The sequence below is a fragment of the Liolophura sinensis genome, chromosome 12 (assembly GCF_032854445.1).
Source record: "Liolophura sinensis isolate JHLJ2023 chromosome 12, CUHK_Ljap_v2, whole genome shotgun sequence".
Lineage (NCBI taxonomy): Eukaryota > Metazoa > Mollusca > Polyplacophora > Chitonida > Chitonidae > Liolophura > Liolophura sinensis.
Genome location: NC_088306.1, coordinates 11813172 through 11840315, shown reverse-complemented (window position 1 = coordinate 11840315; position 27144 = coordinate 11813172). Strand labels below are relative to the sequence as shown.

Genomic DNA, 27144 nt, shown 5'->3' with positions numbered 1-27144 from the left:
AGGACTTACAAGGCATGGAAAATCTCTTACATTAAACCACTCCCAGAACTAGTGAGGAAAATGTGTTCAGATGGGAAAATTTTTCAATACTGGACTAAAAAATTTCATCTGTGTGAAATATATGCAGTCACAGATTCTCTTTGAATGTTCTGACAATTCTGGAGTGTAACAGTAAGACATGATCTAAAAAATAATTTAATCCTTTGAGAAAGAACCAGAAAGTAATTCACACAGTTCTTTCAGCCATCATAACTCTTTAAATTGACCATATCATGTTCCTTTTGGGCCAATGAAGGGTACACTGGTCGCCTAACCATTACTAAGCTTGCTAATATTTTCTACCACACAATAATGAATTGTCAGTGTGACAAACATTGGCACCTACAAACACACCTCGTGCAGCTTGTGAATCATGAAATGTGAAGAAATTTAATCTAAGAGGATTGTTCTGGTACTATTGTGCATGATTAATAGCCTTTCCCTGATCCCAACTGTGTGACACAAAAAACAACATTTTCAACAACAATCAAAACTGGACAATTCCAGTATTATTGCTCATTTCTAATTTCTAAATAGACACATGCATATCTGACAGGGAAAAAAAATCACAGAAGTGGGGGGGGGGGCGGGTAACTCTAGATAAGCCTCTTTGAGGAAATGCACACTGGAGAGATCACATGACCACAACGCATAAAATTACAATAATACAGCTCATTCTGCATACAGAGCATAACTACTGGCACACATTCAACACCATGTTAATCAAATCACTCTTATTAATCTTCCAGGCCTTGAAATGAACAAATAAACATGGTGATGTAAACAATGCATGGTTCTGTGTCATGCTGAAATTATTTAGGCACTGAAGTATTTTGTGGTGAGAGAAATTGAATTTTCTTCTTTTTGGCTTCTCCCTTCCCATTTGTGCTACTTCAACAACAACAGCTAACATGCCAGGGAAAGTTATCCCAGCTATACACTGAATCGGCCAACATTAACTTGGTAATAAATAAACAAACTATGTTAACTACGCTTAAATTATACTAAGTAAATACAGTCTTCAGGTTTTAGCAAATAGAAACTAGCTGACTGTACACCCCTGAATGATGACATGGAATGGACTGTCACCTTTGACACATCATTCATATCCAATCACACCAATGTTCACGGCCAAGTCCATAGTGGAACGTGTTTAATCAGCTAGGTCTCCTCAGTATACATCTCGAAAAACACCGTTAGAAGATGATCTGAAATTAAAAAAAAAAAAAAAAGAATAAAATTACAATAATTTAGGTGATTTCAACACTAGATATTTTATTTGAATAAATTGCCATAAAAAGGTTGCAACACTGCCAAAGTGGCCTTGAGTCACAATCATTCATTCTTTATTTTGCCTACGTTATTATGACAGGAGATAAAGTTAAATGTCATGCTCCAGATCTGGAAAGGCTTTCCTCAACTTATCTGTCCATATGATTGATTGATTGCTGTTTTACGCCGTACTCAAGAATATTTCACTTATACGACGGCGGCCAGCATTATGGTGGGTTTAAACCAGGCAGAACCTGGGGGATACCCACGACCATCCGCAGGCTGCTGGCAGACCTGCCCACGTACGGGCGGACAGGAAGCCAGCATAAGATGGTCTTGAACTCACAGCGACCGCATTGGTGAGTGGCTTCTGGGTCACTCCGTGCGCTAACTGACTGAGGCCCAGAGGCCCCTCCGTCCATATGAAGGTAGACCAGAGAGACAAGAAATCCTACCACAAACCATGAATGAAGGACGGATTATGGCTTAACACCACTGCAGCAATATTGTAACCATGTTATGGCAGGATCACCTTTTACCCTAGAATCAGTACATAATACACACCCAAATCCAATAGATGGACATTTTCAAAACTGGCTAAAACAAAGTCAGATAAAAATTGAAAACCAAATTCATATTTTTACAACACATAATCTAGAAAATTTGTACAGAGAAAAGCATCAAAATTATATTTTAAGGTACAAACCAATTTCCTTTAAATAATACATGAAGAAAACAATTGCAGAGACAAAAGAAAGCAATACAGAGACAAATGGAAGATAAATGAAGCATTCAGAAACATGAACAAACATTTATTTATTTGACTGGTGTTTCATGCCGTGCTCAAGAATATTTCACTTATATGACGATGGCCAGCATTATGGTGGGAGGAAACCGGGCAGAGCCCGGGGACACCCATGACTAGCCACAGGTTGCTGGAGGACCTTCCGATGTACAGCCGGAGAGGAAGCCAGCATGAGCTGGACTTGAACTCACAGCAACCGCATTGGAGAGAGGTCATTACGCTGTGCTAGCATGCTAACCAACTGAGCCACAGAGGACCCCATGAAGAAAGAAGAAAACTGTGTTACAAATAGCAAATGCAAGTGTACTTCATGTAAAAATTACCCAATAATTTCCCTGAGGTTCAGTTATTTGGTGTTCGCATCACAAACTTTCGATGTTATGGCTGATTCCATGTTTTCTGAGCTGGGAAAGGAAAAAAGAATGCAACAAATTAAAAAAAAAACAATAACAAACTCATGTGTGAGCTGGTACAAAAGTGTCACAGAATTATAGATGATTTACTGTACAGTGTCCTTAACAGGTAGAAGGTAATTTCATTGTCGCACAATTTTACTTTTACAAGAATGGCAAACGAGTTGTCTCCCCTGTCTCTTGACTTCTCACTGCCAGCATGGGTGTGGGGTGCCCCAGCACCCTTCAATCTGGAGGCCAATCCTGTACGAAACTGCATTAATTGCACTGGTGTACCCTGTAAGCCCTACCTGATGTCTTTGTCCGCTGTGTTGAGAGTGAGGGCCTCTTTAGGGGGCACCAACCCTTTAGGCACCTTCTTAAGCAGCACAGGTATCACAGTGGGCACATTTGTCTGGTTACTACAGCAGGAAACAAACACCATATTCATTCATACTTATACGCCTGGCTTCACAGGAGTTTTATTGTTAGCTTTTGGGGATTCACTAGCTAGTCACACAAGTTAAAAAGAAATAAGCATTCTGAAAGAATTCCAAAACAGTACATGTCCCTTACTGCTCTGAGACATCAGGATAACAACTATGGCTAAGTCAACTACAGAACAAACATAGCCATTAACTTTATTGGAATCGAACAACAGTGCAACCCTCTATGTTAATTTGTAACTTGTCATGGTGAAGCTATATATCAAGTTCCATTTCAACACTATGAACCGCATTGATAACAGGACCAAACCAGCCATCATTTTGCTTAAAATTGTTCATAGGGGTAAAAACATGCTATGAAGCCATGTGCCAAATCATTATAAAGAGCCATTTCGAAAAAAAAAAGTTTGGAGAACTGTTAGCTTAAGTCCAAGCTATAGCTTAATAAGCTTTAACTTATTACAGTCAAGCCATATTTATAGTTTCAATTCATTACGAATAACCATTTTGAAAAAAATCTGGAAACTGTTGGAAGCTTAAATTTGTACAAAAACGGCCATAATTTGGTTCCAGTTTGGACGTAGGGGTTTGAACTTAAAACTTTATCTAAAACCTACTATGGTGAGGCCATGTACCAAGTTTCAATTCATGAGGCAGATACATGTATCCTGTCCATGAGTTTTGATGAACGGTGACTATATATACATGTACCTGATGGTAAGTAAGTCAAGCTTCCCCACTTAGAACTATCTTGTGACAAAGTGGAAAATGACACAGTGTGAAATGACACAGTACAGCTCAGGCTAAAAGTCAAAACCAGGCAGGAGATTACCGCTATCCTAGTGGTCTTTCAGACAGTTTGTAAAGGGTCTGTAGAGAGTCTGTAGACAGCCAGTCACCTGAAGAGTCAGTGATCCGTCCAATGTGACGGATTACACACACGTGGCTAAGCTTTGCACTAACTTCCCACTGGCTGTGGAAAGTTGACGACGGAAAATCTAGTTCTTTGTTAGAAAAATTAAAAAGAATTTTTGAAAGAGTCACACCATAGATGAAACTGAAGTGAACTATCTGATGTGTGTTTGTTTTATTGCCACGTGGCAATTTTCTTTTTAAGTAGTGATTTACGAGTGAGTCCATGGTGATTCGTAATGGTTCAGCACAACTGCTGAAACTAGCTCAAGTGAACAAATATCTTCGTTTTCTTCTGTAGAAGGTTTTTCTTGTGGTGTCATTTTCCGGCGAAAAACTGTCTGCCACTCAGTAATTTAGAAGCCCAAACTGACACTTTGACGCTGATATGCCATGTAACAACAACAACACAGATTTACAATACGAATTTTACTGAAACAAGACAACGGACAAATTAGATTTTGTCTATAATGTTGTGGAGAACTTGTAGTTTGTATCACACCATGTAGCAAACACACCTACATACTAAATGCATGAAGGAAAAAAAACAATTCTTCATTTGCAAGGGGGGGCCTCCGTGGCTCAGTTGGTTAGCGCGCTAGCGCAGCGTAATGACCCAGGAGTCTCTCACCAATGCGGTCGCTGCGAGTTCAAGTCCAGCTCATGCTGGCTTCCTCTCCGTCCGTATGTGGGAAGGTCTGTCAGCAACCTGCGGATGGTCGTGGGTTTCCCCCGGGCTCTGCCCGGTTTCCACCCACCATAATGCTGGCCGCCGTCGTATAAGTGAAATATTCTTGAGTACGGCGTAAAACACCAATCAAAAAAAAAAAAAAAAAAAAAAATCATTTGCAAGGGTTTTTCTCACAGAAAAAGAAATAGGCTAATTTTCCTATTTGCACTGATATCAGACATGCCAACATTCAATGATATAAAATCCTAATGATTTATGTGAGTGCCATGGGCAGTCACCCCAAATGCCCTAGGCGTTTGGAGGGTTTGGGGAAATTTTTTGTAACTTAGATGCCCTCTGGTGCATTCTGGGGTCATCTGAGGCACTTGCAGTATTAATTCAAGTTAGGCAAAATGACAACTTTTTTTGACGTGTAAATGGGAAAAAGACCAAGAATTACTTTGGAGATTTATAAAAATGAGACAAAATTTTATTACCCGTAATATAGGCAGGTTACATGCGCTTAGTTAGTCAACAAATTCTAGCAGCTCTTCAGGAGTTTTCAAATCAATTTCAAGGAGTTCAACTTTCTAAATTAAACATGTCACATGTGCTTCGTATCAGTTTAATTTAATCTTCCAGGATATTCACGGCCTTTCCAGGTTGGTAAAGGAATTCCAGGAGTGTTCAGGGCTATCCAGGAGGCGTATGAACCCTGCACAGGGAACCTTAATTACCTCAGATTCTCAGCATATTTTGGATTATTTTATATCAATAATAATTATCTAATGACACAAAGTATAAATCCAAATTGCTCAAATTTCAAAAACTGACCCAAGAGTGTAGACTAAATTGACTATTATAAGTATAACAAACTGTCTCAGTTCTGTGCTGAACAAGTGACTAGATAGTCGATAGTTACTATGTAGTTAAACAAAATTACTGTACATGTATGTGTTGTTATTAATATAAACACACAAATGACACAAATGTCAAAACTGACCAAAGACTGAACTGCCTGTTATAAATATAACAAAACTCAGTCCTCTGCTGGACAAGTGACTAGATAGTCAACAGTTATTATGTAAACAAAATTACTGTACATGTATGTGTTGTAATTAACATAAACACACAAATGACACAAATGTCAAAACTGACCAAAGACTGAACTGCCTTTCATAAATATAACAGAACTGCCTCAGTTCTCTGATGAACAACTGACTCGTTAGCTCCTTATGTGTATTGTGCATGCTTTGTCATATCGCTGATAACGCCATGTGCGACTGAGAAATGAGAGTTACATAGCGTACAAAATGCGTGCCTGAACGACTTGGTAAATCGCATGATAACAGGATACTCCCAGTGGTATTCCTCCTGGTACTTTTGATCAACAGTTTTTGTATTTCCACTGGATTTGTGTCGTTTTTTCACCGGACCATCAGATTCCGCCATGTTTTTATGTTGACGATAATACCAAGAATGTATGATGCGGTCTCATTGGCCAGTTTATTTATTTATTTATTTGATCGGTGTTTTACGCAGTACTCAAGAATATTTCACTTATACGACAGTGGCCAGCATTATGGTGGGTGGAGACCGGGCAGAGCCCAGGGGAAACCCACAACCATCTGCAGGTTGCTGGAAGACTTCCCACGTATGGCCCGCAAGGAAGCCAGCATGAGCTGGACTTGAACTCACAGTGACCACATTAGTGAGAGACTCCTGGGTCATTACTCTGCACTAGCGCGACAACCGAGTTGGTCAGTTTACATCTATTTGCGAATCACAGACTACGTATCTGAACACACATGAAAATCTCGTAGCCCCTGACGATCTCTAATCCAGGGCATGTGCTGGCAAGGAACGACAACTTGAGAAGAGATTGCCGCCAGTCCAAGAGCCAACAACACTGGATAGAGATTGTTTCCAATGATTGACAGAAATTTTAAAATTGACTTGAAATCGTAATAATTTATGACTAGGGCGTAATTAATACAATAAAATCGTAATGGTTGGCAATACACCAGCCATTTAGAGTAACTGGTTGAAAACACTGATAGCTGCTACCAGGCCTACATGTTCTCGCTGCAGCTATCGGTATAAAGCTGACACGATCCTTACAGTAATATAAATACATGATGTTGTTTTAATGTCACTTTTATACAAACATGAGAAATGATAAGACATGAATGTGAAGGATCACACAGGCATGGCCTCACAAGACTGCTGCATGCCTGTGTTGAGGCAATGTCCTAGGAGGCGCATGCTATTGCACGTGCTTTATTCATACAAAAGTCACGATGGTTTGTAAAGTTTATGCAGAGATTGGTGGAGTTTGCTATAAAATATCTGCTGTAAGGTTCTGTATGCAATGACATCAATGCAGGTTTATATCAAAATTAGTATGCCGACTGTCACACCAATCAATGACTTTGATCGCATATTTACTCCCTTAAACCACTTAATCAAATTGTAAAGTGATTCTGTTTTGCCGAGGTAGATTACATATTGCAGGATGTAACCTATTTTCCGCTTCTCACACCAGTAAATGTTCACATAGCTGAATACACGGGGACTACCTTCGCTGGCAAACTAGCTGGTATTAGCATATTTACTCCCTTAAACCACTTAAATCAAGTTTATAAACCGATTTTGTTTTGCCGAGGTAGATTACATATTGCAGGATGTAACCTATTTTCCGCTTCTCACACCAGTAAATGTTCACATAGCTGAATACACGGGGACTACCTTCGCTGGCAAACTAGCTGGTATTAGCATATTTACTCCCTTAAACCACTTAAATCAAGTTTATAAACCGATTTTGTTTTGCCGAGGTAGGTTACATATTGCAGGATGTAACCTATTTTCCGCTTCTCACACTAGTAAATGTTCACACAGCTGAATACACGGGGACTACCTTCGTTGGCAAACTAGCTGGTATTAGTGTATTTACTCCCTTAAATCACTTAATCAAGTTTACAAACTGATTCTGTTTTGCCGAGGTAGGTTACATATTGCAGGATGTAACCTATTTTCCGCTTCTCACACTAGTAAATGTTCACATAGCTGAATACAAGGGGACTACCTTCGCTGGCAAACTAGCTGGGATTAGTGTATTTACTCCCTTAAATCACTTAATCAAGTTTACAAACTGATTCTGTTTTGCCGAGGTAGGTTACATATTGCAGGATGTAACCTATTTTCCGCTTCTCACACTAGTAAATGTTCACATAGCTGAATACACGGGGACTACCTTCCCGGGCAAACTAGCTGGTATTAGCATATTTACTCCCTTAAATAACTTAATCAAGTTTACAAACTGATTCTGTTTTGCCGAGGTAGGTTACATATTGCAGGATGTAACCTATTTTCCGCTTCTCACACTAGTAAATGTTCACATAGCTGAATACACGGGGACTACCTTCCCGGGCAAACTAGCTGGTATTAGCATATTTACTCCCTTAAACCACTTAAATCAAGTTTATAAACCGATTTTGTTTTGCCGAGGTAGGTTACATATTGCAGGATGAACTTTCCGCTTCTCACACTAGTAAATGTTTACATAGCTGAATACACGGGGACTACCTTCGCTGGCAAACTAGCTGGGATTAGTCAGTAGACGGGAACTATATTCACACCTTCAATGACAATCCTGCAAGCCTCAGCAGGTCTCTGATACAGCTCAGTGGAGGGTTTGTCACGTGCCAGTAGAACATTATTCAGTATCTCGGAGTGTGATATGAGCGGTTAACAACTGACTTTTAGCCTGAGATGTACTGTATGCTGCACAATACGATCTGATAACTTCCCATCCAACACTGTCTGAAAATCAAGCCTACCTCAGATTGAGACTAAGAATCACGTTGGTTTCTTGTAAAGAGTGAGAAATGTAAAGACTAACCTAGGGGTGGGGTCATCACACTGATCAAACTTGAGTCTCTTGCTGCGGGTAGTGGTTTGGGTGGAGATCCGCTTGATGGCGCCCATTCTCTCATTGATCATCTGAAGCTTGTCAGAAGACTGTAGGCAGACAGAAGACATAATTATTTATTTGATTTGATTAGTGTTAAATGCCACACTAAATAATGGTTCATTTAAATGATGATAGACACTTCAATGGTGGAGAAAACTTGATTGTGTTTACTGCACGATTGACAGCCTGGGCCTTAGGGAAGCTGTAGCTCAAAGCCATTATGTCCTGGGAAGAAAGTTGAGCAGCTGCATAATACAAAACAAAAACAAAGTATCTCCTTTCACAAACTCACTAACGATGTGGAAGCAGGCTGAAGATTAGCAGAAGACTCACCCCCTGTATGTCACCAAAACTGTACAGGGCTCTCGTCCTGGGGGTCATCTGGCTGGGGGACAAAGGTGTTTTGAACGGCGATGCCTTCAGGGGAGACACGGTGAAATTCTTCCTGCCAGGTAATCTAATATGATATGTTGTAAAAACAAACAGAGATTCAACAGTGAATTTTTTTAAAATGAAAAGCCTTTATTGATGTATTTTACTCGGAGATCAATTGAATACCTTTCTATCCAATCATGGTGACACCTCATTTGATTATTCACACATTTTACTTGCGATTGGTGGATTGGAATTAAGCCAAAAGAATATTTCGTTACTATGACGGCTGTATGTTTAATGGGTGTCGGAAACCAGAGTGCAGTGTACACAAGCCACTCTTGGCAGAGTAACTTGCTTATTTTCTCAAGTGGCACACAGATTTTCACTTAGAATTGGTTTGGTGTGCATGCCATAATGGTGGAAGGTGATTGATATTCAAGGACTTCATGTCAAATTACCTGAACAGCCATACAAATGATTACAACACCTTACGGTCAACCAGCCACCTAGACAGTGCAGACAGAGAACAGAAAATTACCTGTCTGAGGCTGGGGTTGAACCGACACCTGGGGCGCCATAGCAACTCAGAAATGAGCTTCTTTTATGTGTGGCTTTATATTGCTTAAAATACATACCTGAATCATATCAATATCTGCTTGTCAATACAAACAATATCTACTGAAAATCCTGGACAGACAAACTTACGAGTAAGTTGGCGATGCTACCAGTGGGGAATTCACAGCTTTGGGCACTGGGGATAACATTGGAGTCTGAAATCAAATGTTCATCATTCTTTACTGTGTAAGGACATCAAAGTAATGTATAAAATATGCGCAAAAGAACAAAAAAAAAAGATTTATTTATTTATTTGATTGGTGTTTTACGCCGTACTCAAGAATATTTCCCTGATACGACGGCGGCCAGCATTATGGTGGGGGGAAACCAACGACCATCCCCAGGTTGCTGGCAGACCTTCCCACTTACCCAGTTTTTAATAAAATCCATTACAATTAAGCATAAAACCAAAGGTGTATCACTTGAAGTTACCAAATGGACAAAGATCTCAAGCCTCTCTATATACAGGGTGAAGTAAAAGTCTGGACCCACAGGCAATTTACTATAGAAAAAACTCTGAACCTGACCAGAGATAAATATAGTGCTACTATACTCATGACAAAAAATGCAGGTGTTCTTTGCTCTTCTTTAAATTTAAGACAACATTATATCAGTGTATTGACAGAAAATTGCCATGCTTAATATTGTAATCAAAATTAACCCTAAATATTTTAACAGCTCCTACACACCAAGAGCCCATACTAGGATTTTAGCAAACTTGAAATATTTCCAGCATAGAAAGAACTCTGAGGTAAACTGGACTCTGAGGTAAGCTATGGCGTGGGCCACTGATTTTTTCACAAAGCACATGTCTGTAATACTTTTCTTGTCAGCATACCACAATCTACACAAATATATTATACTTACTGAAGATTTATTCCCTGAGAACTGTAAAATGTAGGATTTCAAAGCCACCATGAAAATTCTGTTGTAGAAGACAATGATGGTGTCGTGCACAGAATTAGAGATGAAAGCTGCCTTGTACACCTAAGGGTAAAAGAATATTGTGACTTGATTAATTATAACTTCATTATTTCTACACGAATGCGTTTTGCACTGATAACTTTCCTTTCTTTTTTGTTTTGTTATTTTGTGCTTTTGTTTTCTAATAACTGTCAAAATGTACTCGATTTATGTATAGAGAAACATTTTACTTATGCACCAGCATTCATATTCATAAGTGGATAAAACCAGACACAACCAACGTTGTTGTCGGGTATTCTGACACATCTGCTGATCTAACGACAAAGGTTAACTTCATATTTGTACAATGTACCTTAATCTGTCTATAGTGCATCAAACAGACTTTTACCACAAAATTCAAGTTCTTTGGAGGCATTATAAATCAAATCAACAAGATAGGAGCAAAAAAGCTTACCTCTTGAGAAGCATGAGGCAAATTTTTGTACATGTTCACTATCGTTTTAAACTTGATTTCTTTCTCCTGAACTTTGCACATTGCATACACTGAACACATCATTATCTGAAAAACATACAGAAACCATACAATAATCAATGCATCCGACCTAAAATTTTCGACACAAATAAGAGATTTTTTTCACAGATAAATACCGGTACAGATCATAAACATTATGTCTGGTGCTGAAACTTACATTTTTTCCAACAAGATACAATCCTACCTTCCAAACATTCCTCAAAACACCTTTATAAGATCAAAATACCTCTCAGAATCAGACAAAATGAGTAGGTTACCTATGGATGAAATTTTAGGTCAAATACCATAAATTTCAACATGGTGCACTGAGAGATCTATGATCAACACTTGCACTAAAGTGAATGACATACTCAAATATTGCGGACGTGTCAAATTTGTATTCCAAGGTGAATGCATAAACAATCCTAATATAAATATACTGCAAACAAATCTTCCAATGAACAAAAACTTGCTGTATTTCACCTAAGGTCGCACAGTATGTAAAAATTCACTTTCAGAAGCACATACAGGACTTAACATGATACTTTTGATGCCATCCCACAAGGTTTTTTGGACAAAAATTTTATCAAACTTTGCAAGAAAGCTCTTAAGTGGCCCTATAAGATGGATGAACCAGTGAGAATTCAGCAAGATGTGTCATTCAAAAATGCTTTAGGTAAATTATAGTAATACAGGAAATTCATGTCTTTTTCACAAAACTGTGAGAAAAGATGCAAAAGCCATTACTGGCTACATTACTGATTACAACCCTACCCTGCCTTAGGTGATGAGGTTAGTCAAACACATGTTACAGTACAACAGTTTTCTCCGCGCTAAATCGTTTTTCTTAGCTATGACTAAAAACACCAATCAACTGAGTGCATAATCAGAAGTTTGAGAAATTTTACAATTATCCTATAACAGCTTACCTGATCTAGATGTCTGTTTTTCAGGAGCTCGGGTTTGTGGGTTATGCAGTATTCAAAGCATGTCCATGCCTTATGTTGCTGAAAATAACACAAAGCAAGCAAATTCACAGATTCTTCATCCCATGCCGTAAAATATGTAACACTTATGCATGAATTTGGCTGGTCTGCATGCCCCCAGGTTACCCAAAATGAATGTACACAAAGTTTCGTTAAAATTTTTTGTGAAAGGGATGGATAATAAAAGGGTAGAATGCCTGGGACTGATGTGTTTACACATGCCTGGGACTGATGTGTTTACACATGCCTGGGACTGATGTGTTCACACATGCTTGGGACCGATGTGTTTACACATGCCTGGGACTGATGTGTTCAAAAAAGAATTAAGGCTTCCCCTTCAAATAATCATGGAACTGGAGCACAGCTTTCCAATGACTGGGAAAATTGAACTTAGATTTGACAGCTAGGCTATTAGTCTTTTATGCAGTACTCAAGAAAATTTCACTGTTTCTAGCAGCGTTTAGCATTATGGTAGGAGGAAACAGGGCAGAGCCTGGGACTAACCCACGACCATCTCCAGGTTGCTGTCAGACCTTCCCATGAACAGGCAAGGCTACATAAGAGATTGTAGCTGTACGTAAATGTAAAATTTCAGCTCCACACATAAAGGATTTAAAAAAAACAAAACAGGTAGGTAACACAGATTCTAACAAACACAAGGGGACTTAAGTGGCCAAGGGGCATAGCACACAAGCATGGCACAAATGACCTAGTAGCTTCTCACCAATGTGGTCGCTGTGAGCTTTAGTCCCACTCATGCTGGCTTCCTCTCCGGCTGTACGTGGGAAGGTCTGCCAGCAGCCTGCAGATGATCGTGGGTTTGTTCGGTTTCCTCCCACCATAATTCTGGCCACCGTCGCATAAGTGAAATATTCTAGAGTGCATCGTAAAACAGCAATCAAATAAAGAAAACAAACACAACAGACGAGAAAGTCATGAAGATGGTAATTTACATGCAGGGCTATGCCTGTATTTTGTACAGGCAAGCTGGAAATGCTCATAAGTTGAACATACATCTGCATCAAATTTCCACTACAACCTACCAAATCTTTAGGCACATCCAGGAAGTTGCACAGGGCCTGAAGTCTGTGGTAACCTAGCCTGCATACTGTAACAAACAAAAACAGGTCATGACTACACAGTTGTTTTTTATCCCACATAGTCAGTCTTATGGGATGAGTAGCAGCTACGATAAATCACTGACATTCGGCTAGTTACTGATAAACTTTCCCACTTATGATTGTTCAGACTTACATCACATATAACAATGTAAAGTGCTCCCGCTTTACATTTATGAACGCTTTTTTCGTCTTTCTGTGGGTAATGTCCATGTAAAAACAATGCAGGTGGGGGAATTTAAAAATTCACTGTTTTAGACTAAATGTGCAGATTTTGTTATGTTCTTACACTTGTTCTTTATCTTTTTTTTTTGTTGATTTTTCATGTTTTTCCAGGCTTTCCAATCATGTGAACATGTCATGCACAGGAACAATTGCCAAGGATTGTCCACATTTTCCACAAATTAGATGATTTTCAAGCTTTATTTTCTGTTTCATACATGTACCCTTCACCCACATGGGTCACAGATATTTTCTGCCTGAAAAATAACAATTAAAACTGGTGTGGACTAATCCTATACTTAAAACACCAGAGTACATTATAATTAACTACCACTCCCTGCACTTGTGCCTCCTACACTTAATGATTGCTTTCTACCGTTCTACAGAACACCTACCTGATGCACGCTAATATTAAATTGTACCTCTGGTACCTAGGCAGAGGCAGGGATCTGTAAACTTCAGCCCGCAAAACGTATATGAATAATGCCACTAACCTTTATTGAAGAAAAGGTTGAGGGACTGAGATCGTCTTGGGGTTGAGGGTGATCTGGGGGAGGTACCAGGCGTGTGGCTGGGGCTGCATTCCTGGTTCTTACGGGGGCTGGGGGAGGAGAGGCCTGAACCGTTCGACACCTGGCCAGGTGGTGTGATGGGCGTTGTCTGACGGGTACACACTGGGGATAAACACCTGTGATAAAAGTATGAGTAATTAAGATGAGGATTACAGACAACGTTTTAGTTTAGATAAGCTATTAAAAATTCAGAAATGGACACACTGAAACAAAACTTAATATTTTTTCCCAGCAAAATTAGATTTTATTAAAAAAAACAAACAAATCTTAGATTCTGAATGTCTCTTTCACCTCTGTTTAATAGTTGATGGAGACTTTTACCATGCAAAGCTTCTGTCTAATGACTATGAACTTAGTCTCTTCTTCTGTAAATTTTGTCAGATCACTTGCACTTCAACAACTCAAAGGCCTAGGAAAACTACTTTTTACAGCTTGTGATAATAGCCCTGAGCTTTCACTCAAGACTCGTGAAAGGAGAGTATCTTACAACTCAGCAGCGGAGGCTCCCTGCACGTTGTTGTTGTCAGAGTTAGGAGGGTGAGAACCTGCTATCTGGGTGACGTCACACATATACAGGGCTTCAAACAGGGGCGAGTCCTGTAAAAAAGGAGAAGATGTACAACACAGGACAAGGTCATGATACAGTCATAAATAAAAGATACAAAGCCGTGCGATAACAAAGATATGTGCAGTTCTCCATATTCATCTGACAACCTCAAAATACCCCAAATAATCCCTTTCTTATTAATGTTCTTCGCATCTCAAGGACAAAAAACTCCAAAAATTATATATTTATCAACTAACTTATAAAAACAGGCACCATGAAGTTGTAGTTGAGGTATAAACAAGGTAAAGTCATGTGGCTCATGACAGGCTTTGATCTTACCTCTTCCCAGGCAATGCTCTCCAGAATTCTATTCTCAACTCCCTGTAAATGCTGTTAAATAGGAAAACAATCAATAACAATGATGTTTACCAAAAACAATTACCCAATAGCATTCCACAATGAAGTTGTACTGGGTTTTACTGTCTCTGTGAAGATTCCATAAGAAGTGACCATCACAAAAATAATGATGAGGCGATAAAGTAAAACATTTAGGCAAACAAATTTCTGTTCACGTGTCTCAAAATTCTGATGAAGGATTTCTTTGTTACCACATTCATCCTCTTTTCTATGGCTACACAAATACCCCACCCTTGTCACAGCTCAGTCATGTTTGTTATCTCTGTCAGCTGTAAATTTCCCTAATCAAACTCCTCCAGTTTCATGTGAGCTTATAGTTGACACAAAATCCGACAAATTATGGTATTCAGTACAGGAGCTGCGTTGAGAGCGCATGCCCTTACAGCTAGCCTACACAGCCCTGTAACCCTTGGCAGTCACACAAATCAGCCAATTTCACATATTTAATATGAATTTTTGCAACACCAAATTACATGAGCTTGAAAGTGATGTTGCCACACAGTGCTTGCCACGTGCTTTTTTTCATTCCCATTATTATAATCCATATCATCCGTCGTCCTTAACAATTTTTCAGTCACATGACGACGAAGGAATCATTAAAGAGCATGTAATGTGCCTCCTTGTTGCAGGACGGATTTCAACCGCTCTTTTATCCAGTGCTGCTTCACTGAGACACCTAACCGAGGCAAGTAAGCCTTCCCACCCGAGCCATTATACTGATATGAGTCAACTGGTCGTTGCACTATCCCTTTCATGCTGAACACCAAGCGAGGAAGTTACAACTTCCTCTTTTAAGGTCTTAGGTGTGACCCGATCCAGGGTTGACCCTCGATCTACCGCTCCCGAAGTGAATGCTCTACCAACTGTGCTACTGGGGCCAGTTGAGAGTATATAATGGGTCTTCTGCATGCTTATAACTGTAATGGTGTTAGGGTTTTTTGGCAAAGGCTCTCTTTCTGAGACTTAGATTCAGCTCACAAAGTAAACCTGTACCTGCCATGTACCTGGTACAGAATAGACCACTAACTAGCTCTTCCCCGACCCTGCCCTTGCCCAACACCATTTCCCATCTTGGGGATATGACACATTAAGCTGTACACGGCCCAGTTGTCCGAAAGTGCGAAATTAAGTCAAATTTTATATTCAAATTCTTAGCCAAACTCTGCAGCCAATGCTGTTGTCCAAACACAAAGTATAACAGCAGCAGTTTTAGTTAACATTTAATGCAATTTAACACAATTTTCATTTGGTTCAGTGCAAAATTTAAGACTTGGCTTAAAGTTAAAAGCAGCATTAAGTCTTAAACCAGTTTTGAACAACCAGGTCAGGACACTAACTTACCCTGATTATATCTTTAGTGAGTTTAGGTTCTGCCCTGATAAAACTCTCTAACACTTTGTAGAAGTCGTAAGCTTTCAGCTGGAAAGTGACCAAAATCCATGGAAATGCAAAGTCAGACTCCTCAGAGTTCATGGCTTGTTCACATGTGTTCCCTGCAAGAAACAAATGCGCGAACGAATGCAACGGTTTCTCAATAAATTCTTACTTTTACTGAATTAAAACACAATTAATAACACATTCCGCAGTATACAATGGGATAAAACCAAGGTAAAAACTGTAATTCTGATCTTGACGACACGCTCTAGAATATTTCACTAATGTGATGGTAGTTGTGGGTTGAGGAGTACCCAGGTTAACACACCCACCTTTCCCACACGAGATTTAAAAGCCTTATTGGCAAGGAACAAATACATGTAGACAATGAACGTACAGTTGTTCAAATGGCCCAATCAGTGTCAGCCACTGCTCATTATTAAAAAACGCTCCTTCTAACACAGAACTCAGAGAAATCTACAAATTCCTTGTCAAAGTCCAACACTGGACCCACACCTTGTGTTCCTCATGGTAAAGAGTGGCTTACTCAATAAGCTACACCCCACACCCAAATTGACACAAGTATTCCTCACTCCCTCTCATCAGCACGCTTCAAGTGGTCTTGCTGTGGAATTATGGAAGTGAAAAGTGATTATCGTTCAACTTTGATCAACCAAACAAAGATACACTTCTACAGCCAGACCACCACCATTCCACAGGCACATCACAAGCAAACCACTCGCAGGCCACTGGCTCACTATGCAATGGTAAACACACAGGATTTGTGGCCAAATACGCTACAGATGAAAACACTTACATGAGACCCCGTAAGCTGTCATAACCACCTCTGTGGAACAGGCCAGCAGGCAGCGGTGGAAGGTATCTTTGTTCAATAATGTGCTGAAGTCCTTCTGAGAAAGTCGTTCTTGTTCCTGCAAAAAGGAATCCAGCAATTAAGGCAGACTATCAGGAACACATAATAAGTTGTTGTTAATGTAAACAGATAGAAAATAAAAAACATCCCACATGTAAGAAAGTTCAGAAGTTGTAAGTTGGATAAAATCCAAAACCATGTTCCCACTCGTCTACCTGATAAAAATACATACAATTCCTAATTTTACTGGCTATGTTTAGCTCCTGATTTTGAAAACTGTATCATTCAAATCAGTGTGTCTCAAAATTACATGGATTCACTGTGACTCCTTAATGTTGCTTTCAAAAGATCTGGAAATATTTCACAGACAAGAGCAGATGTCACCCCCACTAGGCTGGTGATATAAACTTACAGAAGTGAGCAGGTCCTCCATGACCCTATAATACAGCCTGACAGCCATCCTGAACCTCTGCTCCCCTATAGACCTGTGTTTTTGCCCTGTTACTCCCACTAGGCTAGTAATATAAACTTACAGAAGTGAGCAGGGCCTCCATGACCCTATAGTACAGCTTGAGAGCCACCCTGAACCTCTGCTCCCCTATAGACCTGTGTTTTTCCCCTGTTACCCCCACCAGGCTGGTAATATAAACTTACAGAAGTGAGCAGGTCCTCCATGACCCTATAATACAGCCTGACAGCCATCCTGAACCTCTGCTCCCCTGTAGACTTGTGTTTTTCCCCTGTTACCCCCACTAGGCTAGTAATATAAACTTACAGAAGTGAGCAGGGCCTCCATCACCCTATAATACAGCCTGGCAGCCATCCTGAACCTCTGCTCACCCATATACCTGTGTTTTTCCCGTGTTACCCCGACCAGGCTGGTAATATAAACTTACAGAAGTGAGCAGGGCCTCCATCACCCTATAATACAGCCTGGCAGCCATCCTGAACCTCTGCTCACCCATAGACCTGTGTTTTTCCCGTGTTACCCCGACCAGGCTGGTAATATAAACTTACAGAAGTGAGCAGGGCCTCCATCACCCTATAATACAGCCTGGCAGCCATCCTGAACCTCTGCTCACCCATATACCTGTGTTTTTCCCGTGTTACCCCGACCAGGCTGGTAATATAAACTTACAGAAGTGAGCAGGGCCTCCATCACCCTATAATACAGTCTGACAGCCATCCTGAACCTCTGCTCCCCTATAGACCTGTGTTTTTGCCCTGTTACCCCCACCAGGCTGGTAATATAAACTTACAGAAGTGAGCAGGGCCTCAATGACTCTATAATACAGCCATCCTGAACCTCTGCTCCCCTGTAGACTTGTGTTTTTCCCCTGTTACCCCCACTAGGCTAGTGATATAAACTTACAGAAGTGAGCAGGGCCTCCATGACCCTATAATACAGTCTGACAGCCATCCTGAACCTCTGCTCCCCTATAGACCTGTGTTTTTGCCCTGTTACCCCCACCAGGCTGGTAATATAAACTTACAGAAGTGAGCAGGGCCTCAATGACTCTATAATACAGCCATCCTGAACCTCTGCTCCCCTGTAGACTTGTGTTTTTCCCCTGTTACCCCCACTAGGCTAGTGATATAAACTTACAGAAGTGAGCAGGGCCTCCATGACCCTATAATACAGCCTGACAGCCATCCTGAACCTCTGCTCACCCATAGACCTGTGTTTTTCCCCTGTTACCCCCACTAGGCTAGTAATATAAACTTACAGAAGTGAGCAGGGCCTCCATGACCCTATAATACAGCCTGGCAGCCATCCTGAACCTCTGCTCACCCATAGACCTGTGTTTTTCCCCCTGTTACCCCCACTAGGCTGGTAATATAAACTTACAGAAGTGAGCAGGGCCTCCATCACCCTATAATACAGTCTGACAGCCATCCTGAACCTCTGCTCCCCTATAGACCTGTGTTTTTCCCCTGTCACCTTAATCAGGCTGGCAATAAATTCCTTTTCTAATTGCTTTACACAATCTGCTACTGTCTCATCTGGACGCTTAGAACAATTCTGAAAAATAAGAAAAATCATCAAGACATCTGATAAAATACTTATAACGTACTGTTTCCAACCTTCTCTCCTGAAAGAGCAGCAATTGATTCATGTTTTTAATCGGTAGTATTTCCTATATGTATCTAAGTGGGTTCCTATTGTTTAACCGTTGGCATTTACTCAGGGTTTGAAATTAGCACTAGCCTGAGGATCTTTTGCACGATAAATGTGTTACATGGCTACTCAGTGATAGGATACGGAAACTCATGATGTCTTTAACTCTCATATTTTACAAGGTGCCACGACGGTCAAAGAAACCATATATTTCCGTATCCTACCACTGAGTAACCATGAAACTAATATTATATGTACAGCAGAGAGGAGTCCTTTGCTTGCATTTCCTTGTATTTTTTTTTATATTCCAATTGAGAGTTCAACACTGTACCAAGAATATCCCATTTATACGACAGCTGCCATTGTATGATGGTGGCCAGACAGACATTGGACAATGAAACCTACAATACTCAACACAATTTACTGGCAGGCTTTCCAGATTTGTGTCTGTGAGCTTAGCAGTGAGAGGCTGCTGCGATCTTAACACCTTAACACCAGGTCCCTAACAATGCTAGTAGCTAGTCATTTCCCACCATTGTGAGAAGCAGAACAGTCCTATACCTTGAAGAAAATCTTGAGCTTGTCACTTGGTCCCTCTCTCCCTGAGCTGAGTATCTTTTTCAACTGTTGGACAGTGCTGAGCGCCGTCCTGAATCAAACAGACAACCGGACTTTTCAATTAAATGACTATAAAATGTGAAGTCATAGTACATGTGCACCGCTTTAACATAAATAGAACATGATATTTTCCATGCAAAAAGCTTTTTTTTTGTAATCCTAATATTTTTTTTTTATAATGCCTAAAGTAGTTGCAGTCTGATACCCCAAATTAATGTGCATGTTCACTATATTTTAGCCATATTTTCCCTCAATATTACGTTTCCACATGCTTCATCTTATGTGAACTCAAAAGGAATATCAGCACAAAAAATGTGGACAAATAAGTCCAGATTTATTCAGCCACTGTACATTTACAAGGTGTGCACTAATATGGACACAGAATTGATTCTGATCGGTTGCTGTGACAGATAGGCAAAACCAGGCTATGTCAAGTCTGAGCTAAATTTTCAGTATGGCAGATTTATTCAAGCGTGACCAAGGCTGTGCGGTTTAACCCAGGAAATCCTATCTCCACTGTCAGCCAATCAGCGCCAATTCTGTAACCCTGAGTATAACTTTGGCTTGGTTCTTTATTAAAACTGGTTATCCCCCAATGGCAGACAAGAGCTTACCGTATTGGTGTCATCTGAACTTCTGGGTTAATCTTATGTGTTGGAGATCTGGAATAATGAGGTACATGTGCAAAATAAACACTGCAGGCTTAGATGCAGCAGATCTGATTTCAATGAATCACTGACCAAGTGATGTTTTATTTATCATGAGGAAAACAAAACTGTAAAGCCGCAGATCACACTGTCCAACATGTCATACATGTAATGTAATACTCTTTGATTTATTTATTTAATTGGTGTTTAACACCGTACTCAAGAATATTTCACTTATACGACGGTGGCCAGCATTATGGTGGGAGGAAACTGGGCAGAGCCCGGGGGAAACTGTTGACAATCCACAGGTTGCTGACAGACCTTCCCACTTACGGCCGGAGAAGAAGCCAGCATGAACTGGACTTGAACTCACAGCGACCACATCATACACTTTGACGTCTATTTGTCAAACAAGAACACACGTTATTTCATCCAACTTGTAGAATTCGTCAAATTACCCCATCTGAACACAGTTATGAAACAACAGATGTCCTATTTTCACTGGACTAGTCAAATTTAATGAGTTGACAAACTGAATCATGTGAATGCGGCATATAACTCTGTCTAGAGGTAAAGAAAGTTTGTAATTTGATGTATAATTTACATATTATGTGATATGTAAAGATATACTCTTAAATATCAAGTTATCAAAACAGATCTTTTCCACATTTGCGATCATTCAGATACATGTAGGGTACCAACATTTTCTTTCCATAAATGCATGCTGTGGGGTAGCCCTTTAACATGACACAGGGAAATTTTTCCGAGCTTTGTAAAAGTCCAAACTGGTCAAAGAGAAGTGCAGATGTGTTAATCCTGACTGATGAATATTAAAAGCTTGGTGGAACCATCAAGGTCATAGTTACCTTTTTATTTGGGAATACACTGGGAGTAAGTGTTCGTCGTGGTCTAGTAGTAACATCTCGTCTATGTCCTTCTGACTATAATACACAGTGCTGTACAGCTTCAGGAGAGTCTCCATCTGAAATGAAACGAATATTCCTCCACTTAACAAAAATTCTGGAAATAATGCAAAAGCAGAACATGTGCCCTTAGTGGCTGAAGCATTCAAAACTAGACACTGTTGAAAAATCAATGAAACAGCCAAACCTTGAACCGGCACTTTAAACTACCATGGTGAGGCCAAGTATCTAGTTTCAATTCAATACGATGAACAGTTTTTAAATGAAAGTATGGAAAACTGAGTCTTGACACACTGACAGACTATCATTTAGGTGTAAACCTGTTGTCCACTCTAGTACTGAAACAGGAATAATAGCAGCTGATTTCAATATATGTGCCACTGACAATACTGTGAAGGGTTGATGTCACAGGAGTGGTTTGACACTAGACCTGCAATAATCCACGGGCACACTTGATTTATCAGCTATACACAGGTTAAATTTGATTTGAGGCACAAAAACTAAACATCACTCAAATATATAATGAAAAGTTTCAAGACAATGGTTGTTTCTCAAACAAAACAGGATATCCAATAATTATTCAATTAGAAGGCAAAATTTAACATGTACTTCAATTATTTCCGCTCAAATTTTAGGTACAAGAGAGTCAAGAGAAATGAGCAAATTAATTCTCAAATAATCATTGGCAGAGACACTGAAGTTCTGAGCAAAACTTACCTCCAACAGGCCATTCTCGTTCTTGAGAGAGTGTATGAAGTGGTCAGTATACGTCTTCTTTACACTTATCACCTGATGAAATCAAATAACACTGGTCAACATTTTTAACCCTGACATGGTCATCTTAAGGAAGTAAATATACCAGTGTTAAAATGAGTGCAGAGGTACGTTTTCAGACGGTGACTACAATTTCGTGTCCTGCTTTAGTCGTGTTCCAATATCACATGTATTATATAAATACAAGATATGCATTAGTGGTATTTGAATGGGAGGAGCCTTAGCACCCCTGAAACCAAATCTGAAATGAAAACAACAACCACTTTCAAGAACTCACACCAAAATTAAATAGGTTATAGCTGAGATTTTTAGCCCAAAAATAAACATTCATTATAGATGAAATCAAATTTTCTGTAGAATTTCAGCAAGAATATTTCAAATTACTTCTTTTCAGTAAATATAAGGCGAGTACCTGTACTATTTAGTGTTAAAATGATCAAAAAGTTTAAAAAAGTCCTAAATCAATCGGTTTATAAAATTTAGGAATTTTACCAGTTTTCTGGAAGGTTTTTTACCAGTTTTGAACAGAAGCTTCCTATATTTTGCAAAAGATAAATACTTGTGCTATTCTAAATTTTGATTGGGTTTGCACTTATCAAATTTTTGCCACAAATCTCTGGTACTGCTTTTTTAAAATGTTCTAATGTTTTGCAAATCTTGCACCAGAATTCAGGTATTTTCAAGAACTGGAGAGAATCCCACAAAATATTGTCTGCATAATTACCTCTTCAAAACTGGTGTTACAATGATCACATAACTTCCTGAGAAAGGCCTCCTCTACCACATGATTGTTGTTACCAATCCGCAGGGAATCTGAACGACATAAAAACATGGTAGGAAACAATTATTCAAAATCAAATTGACATGATACTATTCAGGCAATGGTGGATGCAAGACAGCTTTGTACACATCTTTCAAACTCATATTCATTCATAATTTATTTATCTTAAATTTCCTGAAAATTTATCTGATGTGGCTGCCTGGCAGATGGGTATTTGCAGTATAAAATACTATCGTCAAAATGGTACATTTTCAGAGGGTAGTAAAGGTCATACAAAAATCAGGTTTGGTGCTGAAACTTACATTTCTTCAGTTGGATTCTATGTTCAAAACAAACCTCAAAAAACCTTTTTGACACTGACAGAACTTGCAGAATAAGGCAAAATGATTTAACTTTGTCATGGATGAAATTTAAGGTCAAATACAGTATTCTAATTAAAGAATTCCGAACAAACTCTAACGATTATTACAGAAAGAATGCAATAGTATTTACACAACTGCAACAGTATCAAAATAGTTGACAGAATGATGGCAACTGTATTGTCAATGAGAAATTTGGCTCCAGTTACCCCTTCAGAAACTCGTCATACTTACCAAACGGTGGCAGAAGTTGAAAAGCTGGAGTGTATCGCATCACAAACTCTACACAACACAACAGGAAGTGGAAAGCCAGCACTAATTCTTGACTATCTCCTAAATAAGCACCTGAAGGTCAATGGTCAATTGTACATATTACGATTGTGTTAAAATAATTTATATATCTGATTGGTTTTGTTTCAAAAACATTGTACTCAAGAATTTTTCCCTTTTCTGTCTGTAGTCAGGTGAATAGGTGGAGAAATCAGGAGAGCCAAAAGTAAACCACTGCTTTTTACTGGGTACCTTGCAAACTGTCTTTCTCAAAGCCACACCTGAAGCTGGATTCTTTCAATGTTAAAATGAAGGTAAAACTCAAGAACAAGTTCAAAGAAAGATCAAGTGAAATTGTTGTTCAACTACGATTACTTCACATAGATCTCGAGTTCCAATTAAAGAAGTTACGAGGAACTGGACTTTTAAGTGTCATCTTGAATTAATTTAGGATGCAATAATGACACATTTTACTATTACAGAGAAATACATAACCAGGTGAAACAATGACATGAATACAAAGATAAGATATTCACTCTTTAGAAGCATTTCATTACATATTGTACTCACCTTTTGCCAATAAAAATAAAGCCCAGGCCAGCCTTTTATTAAAGTCAAACCCTTCCGGATTTAAAGCCCTGAGCACACTTTCTCTGTTAACAGAAAAAAGGCACAAACAGATAACAGTAATAACAAGGAACACTCAATGCTAACACAAAGCCAACAGCACGTAAGTTTATACGTTTATATTCTCTCAGAAAGGGGTCAAACACATATGAAGATAATAACAATACAAAGAAACCAATGGCTAAGACCAACCAAATTGCACATCAGTTTTCTTATGTTATCTAAACCCCTGCCAAGAACTGATATGCTCCAGAAGAGTTAAAATCCATTACTTTACACATCAATAGATAACTGCTGCTAAAGCTACTCAACCAGTGAAACAATTTCATCAACACAAAGGCTATTTAATGAAACTCTGTAAACATGTCAAAATGACTACGAAAAAAATGTGCAATAATGTTTTTCAAAGCTGCACTCTTAGTTTCAACTAAAAATGCTGTATAAGTACAATTCCATAAATTTCATACATGACTAACTTGCACATATTTTTAAGAGGTCATTCTGACAGCTGTATTGATTTCAGAAAAGTTTGCTTTGAACATGTGATGATATTCTACTGGAAAACTGAAAGTTTCAGCACCAAAAATAATATTTCGTGACACTAATTTGCCTCTAAAAATGGACTTTTGTGGGCGAAATTTTAGGTCATTTACGGTATTTCAAGCAATATCGCATTCGACAAGCAACACTGCCTAAGCACAGATTATGAAACAATCTTGTCCCATTTTCACCCCACTTGTCGAATATGAGGAGTCAGTGTGGTAAATTCAATCTTGTGAACTCGGCTGTACACACGACAACTCTTACCCATGATGGCATGATATGTAACACATAAGAAACAAGCAGTTCTCCGGTAACTTACTCCTGAGCATCGATATGTGTTTCTTCCCTGAAAACTTCTTTAAATAATCTGAAAAGATAAACACACTTTAAAATGAGTATTTGGAAAAACAGAAAAAGACCAAGACATTGAATATCGACAAACTTTTGCCCTTTCGTATAGAATTTGACTTATTCTGGGCACAAGTATAGATTGCAGGTTAGACATTTTGTTCTTTTATGGATTACAGCAACCTGCAGATGGTCGTGGGTTTCCCCTGGGCTCTGCCAGGTTTCCTCCCACCATAATGCTGGCCGCTGCCTTATAAGTGAAATATTCTTGACTACCGCATAAAACAATCAAATTAATAAATTAATTTTATCGAATACATGTACTGTACATTAAACATCTGTTCACTATAAACCACATAGCAATTTTGAATATGAATCAACATTCATATGCAGAATGTGTCACGCTGGACAAACAAAAGCACATAGTGATTTCTGTCTATGCCTGGACATCAGACTTGTGACATTCAACTCAGTGCTATTTTTTGTGTGTATTTCTGACATGTTTATTCATTTATTTGATTGGTGTTTTTTACTGTACTCAAGAATATTTCATTTTTATACCAGTGCAGCCAAAATTACAGTCGGCAGAAACCGGGCAGAGACTGGGGGAAACCAATGACCACTCGCAGGTTGCTGCCAGAACTTCCCCTGTCAGAAAACAGATGTATTTCACGTTCAACCCAAGAAATTTGTGGAATTGTGAGTCCATCAAAGGTACCAATTTTTTAAATTAACAAAAGAGAAAGTGCCACTGTTTATCATCTGCGCCCCCCCCCCCCCTCCACCAACCTCCCTTCACATCTGAATGTGTCATGCACACATGAAACTGCTACCTTGCTTTATATTAAAAAATTTATTTTGAAAGTTCCCTTATTCTATAAACACACAGCTTCACTGGCCCTGTAGCCAATAACACACCAAACTACGTCAACACACCAAGATTTATAAGCCATGTTAGAAATCTAAACATCACATTTTTCTGTAAATATCCTGGTACATATATCCCAGGCATAGGCCTCTCTGGTTCAAAGGATTGATACAGCGTCCGCTTCGGGAGCGGCAGATCCAGGATAAATCCTGGGTCGAGTCACACCTGAGACTTTAAAAGAGGAAGATGTAACTTCCTCGCTTGGCCTTCAGCATGAAGGGGATAGTGCAACGACTGGCTGACCCATATCAGTATAACGGCTTGGGCGGGGCGGCTTACTTGCCTTCGGTAAGTCATTTCAGTGACTTATTTTTTTTTTAGACGAAATCCTTGGAAGCAAATAACCTTGTTTTCTTTTCCTTCTATAAACTGGATACCTGCCTACCTTTCAAATTTGTGGAATATTGCCATGACGATGCAGTATCTTTTTTCCAAATTAACTAACTGATGCTGTACCGTTTGACTGAGATCAAAGTTGTCACGTATATTTCTCATCTTCTCAAAAAACACTGTGATCCTGAAACAAAACCACCACATAACAATCAATATTTGATGAAGACTTCTCTACAAATGAACAGATTTCAATGTAACTATTTATATCAAAATTCGTTTGTCTTTTATTTACTCAGGCTTTATGGGTTAGCGAGTTCACAATTATCTGGGAACACTGGTGATTATAGCCTAGTGCAAGCAATTACAAAGCCGGAAAAACTTATGTTTACACACTGTCATTATTCATTTGATTCGAACAATTTTAAAGAGAGAAGTTCCCTGTCTCAGGACTGAGTGACCCTACAACTTGTGTGTCCTGGTGACTCAAACCCCAGCTTCTTAACCACTCCACCACTACCTGGCACAAAGCTGTACCCAACAACACAATCTTATCCTTGCAGAATCATAACTTGTCCATCAACTTGGAACCATACAAAATACGGCTTGTTACAGCATCTATGCTGATGCACAGCTACTAAAATAAGGTTCTTTAAATCGTACTCCAAAGCTATGGCTTTCATCAGGATAGCATGCAAGTGACCTACATCACTGACCAATCATAGACTTACTTTACATCAGCTGTCTTTAGCAGATCAGTGACAGTAAACCCTGGACCATCTAAGTGCATGCTGTGAGCAGCTGGATCACTCAACCCATATGGCATACTGAAA

General features: G+C 39.3%; 2 protein-coding genes across 2 annotated transcripts; both read right to left on the bottom strand.

Annotated features, from left to right (window-relative positions):
• Positions 1-1203: 1203 nt before the first annotated feature.
• On the bottom strand, positions 1204-24973 carry LOC135479695 (retinoblastoma-associated protein-like). The gene is made up of 24 exons (XM_064759599.1): positions 24970-24973; positions 24106-24237; positions 23500-23610; positions 22850-22938; positions 22069-22140; positions 21295-21410; positions 20396-20443; positions 19725-19812; positions 18894-19067; positions 16988-17102; positions 16138-16289; positions 14719-14769; positions 14320-14429; positions 13755-13948; positions 12964-13028; positions 11864-11941; positions 10878-10982; positions 10367-10486; positions 9590-9654; positions 8843-8966; positions 8438-8556; positions 2820-2930; positions 2440-2520; positions 1204-1247 (listed from the first exon to the last, which is right to left on the bottom strand). The coding sequence occupies exons 1-23, from the start codon at positions 24971-24973 to the stop codon at positions 2463-2465; spliced, it is 2301 nt and encodes a 766-aa protein (XP_064615669.1). The 3' UTR covers positions 1204-1247; positions 2440-2462.
• LOC135479224 (retinoblastoma-like protein 1) lies at positions 24881-27137 on the bottom strand. Its single transcript, XM_064759019.1, has 3 exons — positions 27043-27137; positions 26367-26498; positions 24881-25072 (listed from the first exon to the last, which is right to left on the bottom strand). The coding sequence occupies exons 1-3, from the start codon at positions 27135-27137 to the stop codon at positions 25021-25023; spliced, it is 279 nt and encodes a 92-aa protein (XP_064615089.1). The 3' UTR covers positions 24881-25020.
• Positions 27138-27144: the final 7 nt, after the last annotated feature.

Coding starts and splice junctions, on each gene's coding strand:
- LOC135479695 (XM_064759599.1), bottom strand. Junction 11,942..12,963: donor TGGATGTGCCTAAAGATTTG/GTAGGTTGTAGT, acceptor TGTTATTTTCAG/CAACATAAGGCATGGACATG. Junction 10,983..11,863: donor AAAACAGACATCTAGATCAG/GTAAGCTGTTAT, acceptor TATGTTTTTCAG/ATAATGATGTGTTCAGTGTA.
- LOC135479224 (XM_064759019.1), bottom strand. CDS start 27,137: ATGCCATATGGGTTGAGTGATCCAGCTGCTCACAGCATGCACTTAGAT. Junction 26,499..27,042: donor CTAAAGACAGCTGATGTAAA/GTAAGTCTATGA, acceptor GTTTTGTTTCAG/GATCACAGTGTTTTTTGAGA. Junction 25,073..26,366: donor ATATTCCACAAATTTGAAAG/GTAGGCAGGTAT, acceptor TTATCTTTTCAG/ATTATTTAAAGAAGTTTTCA.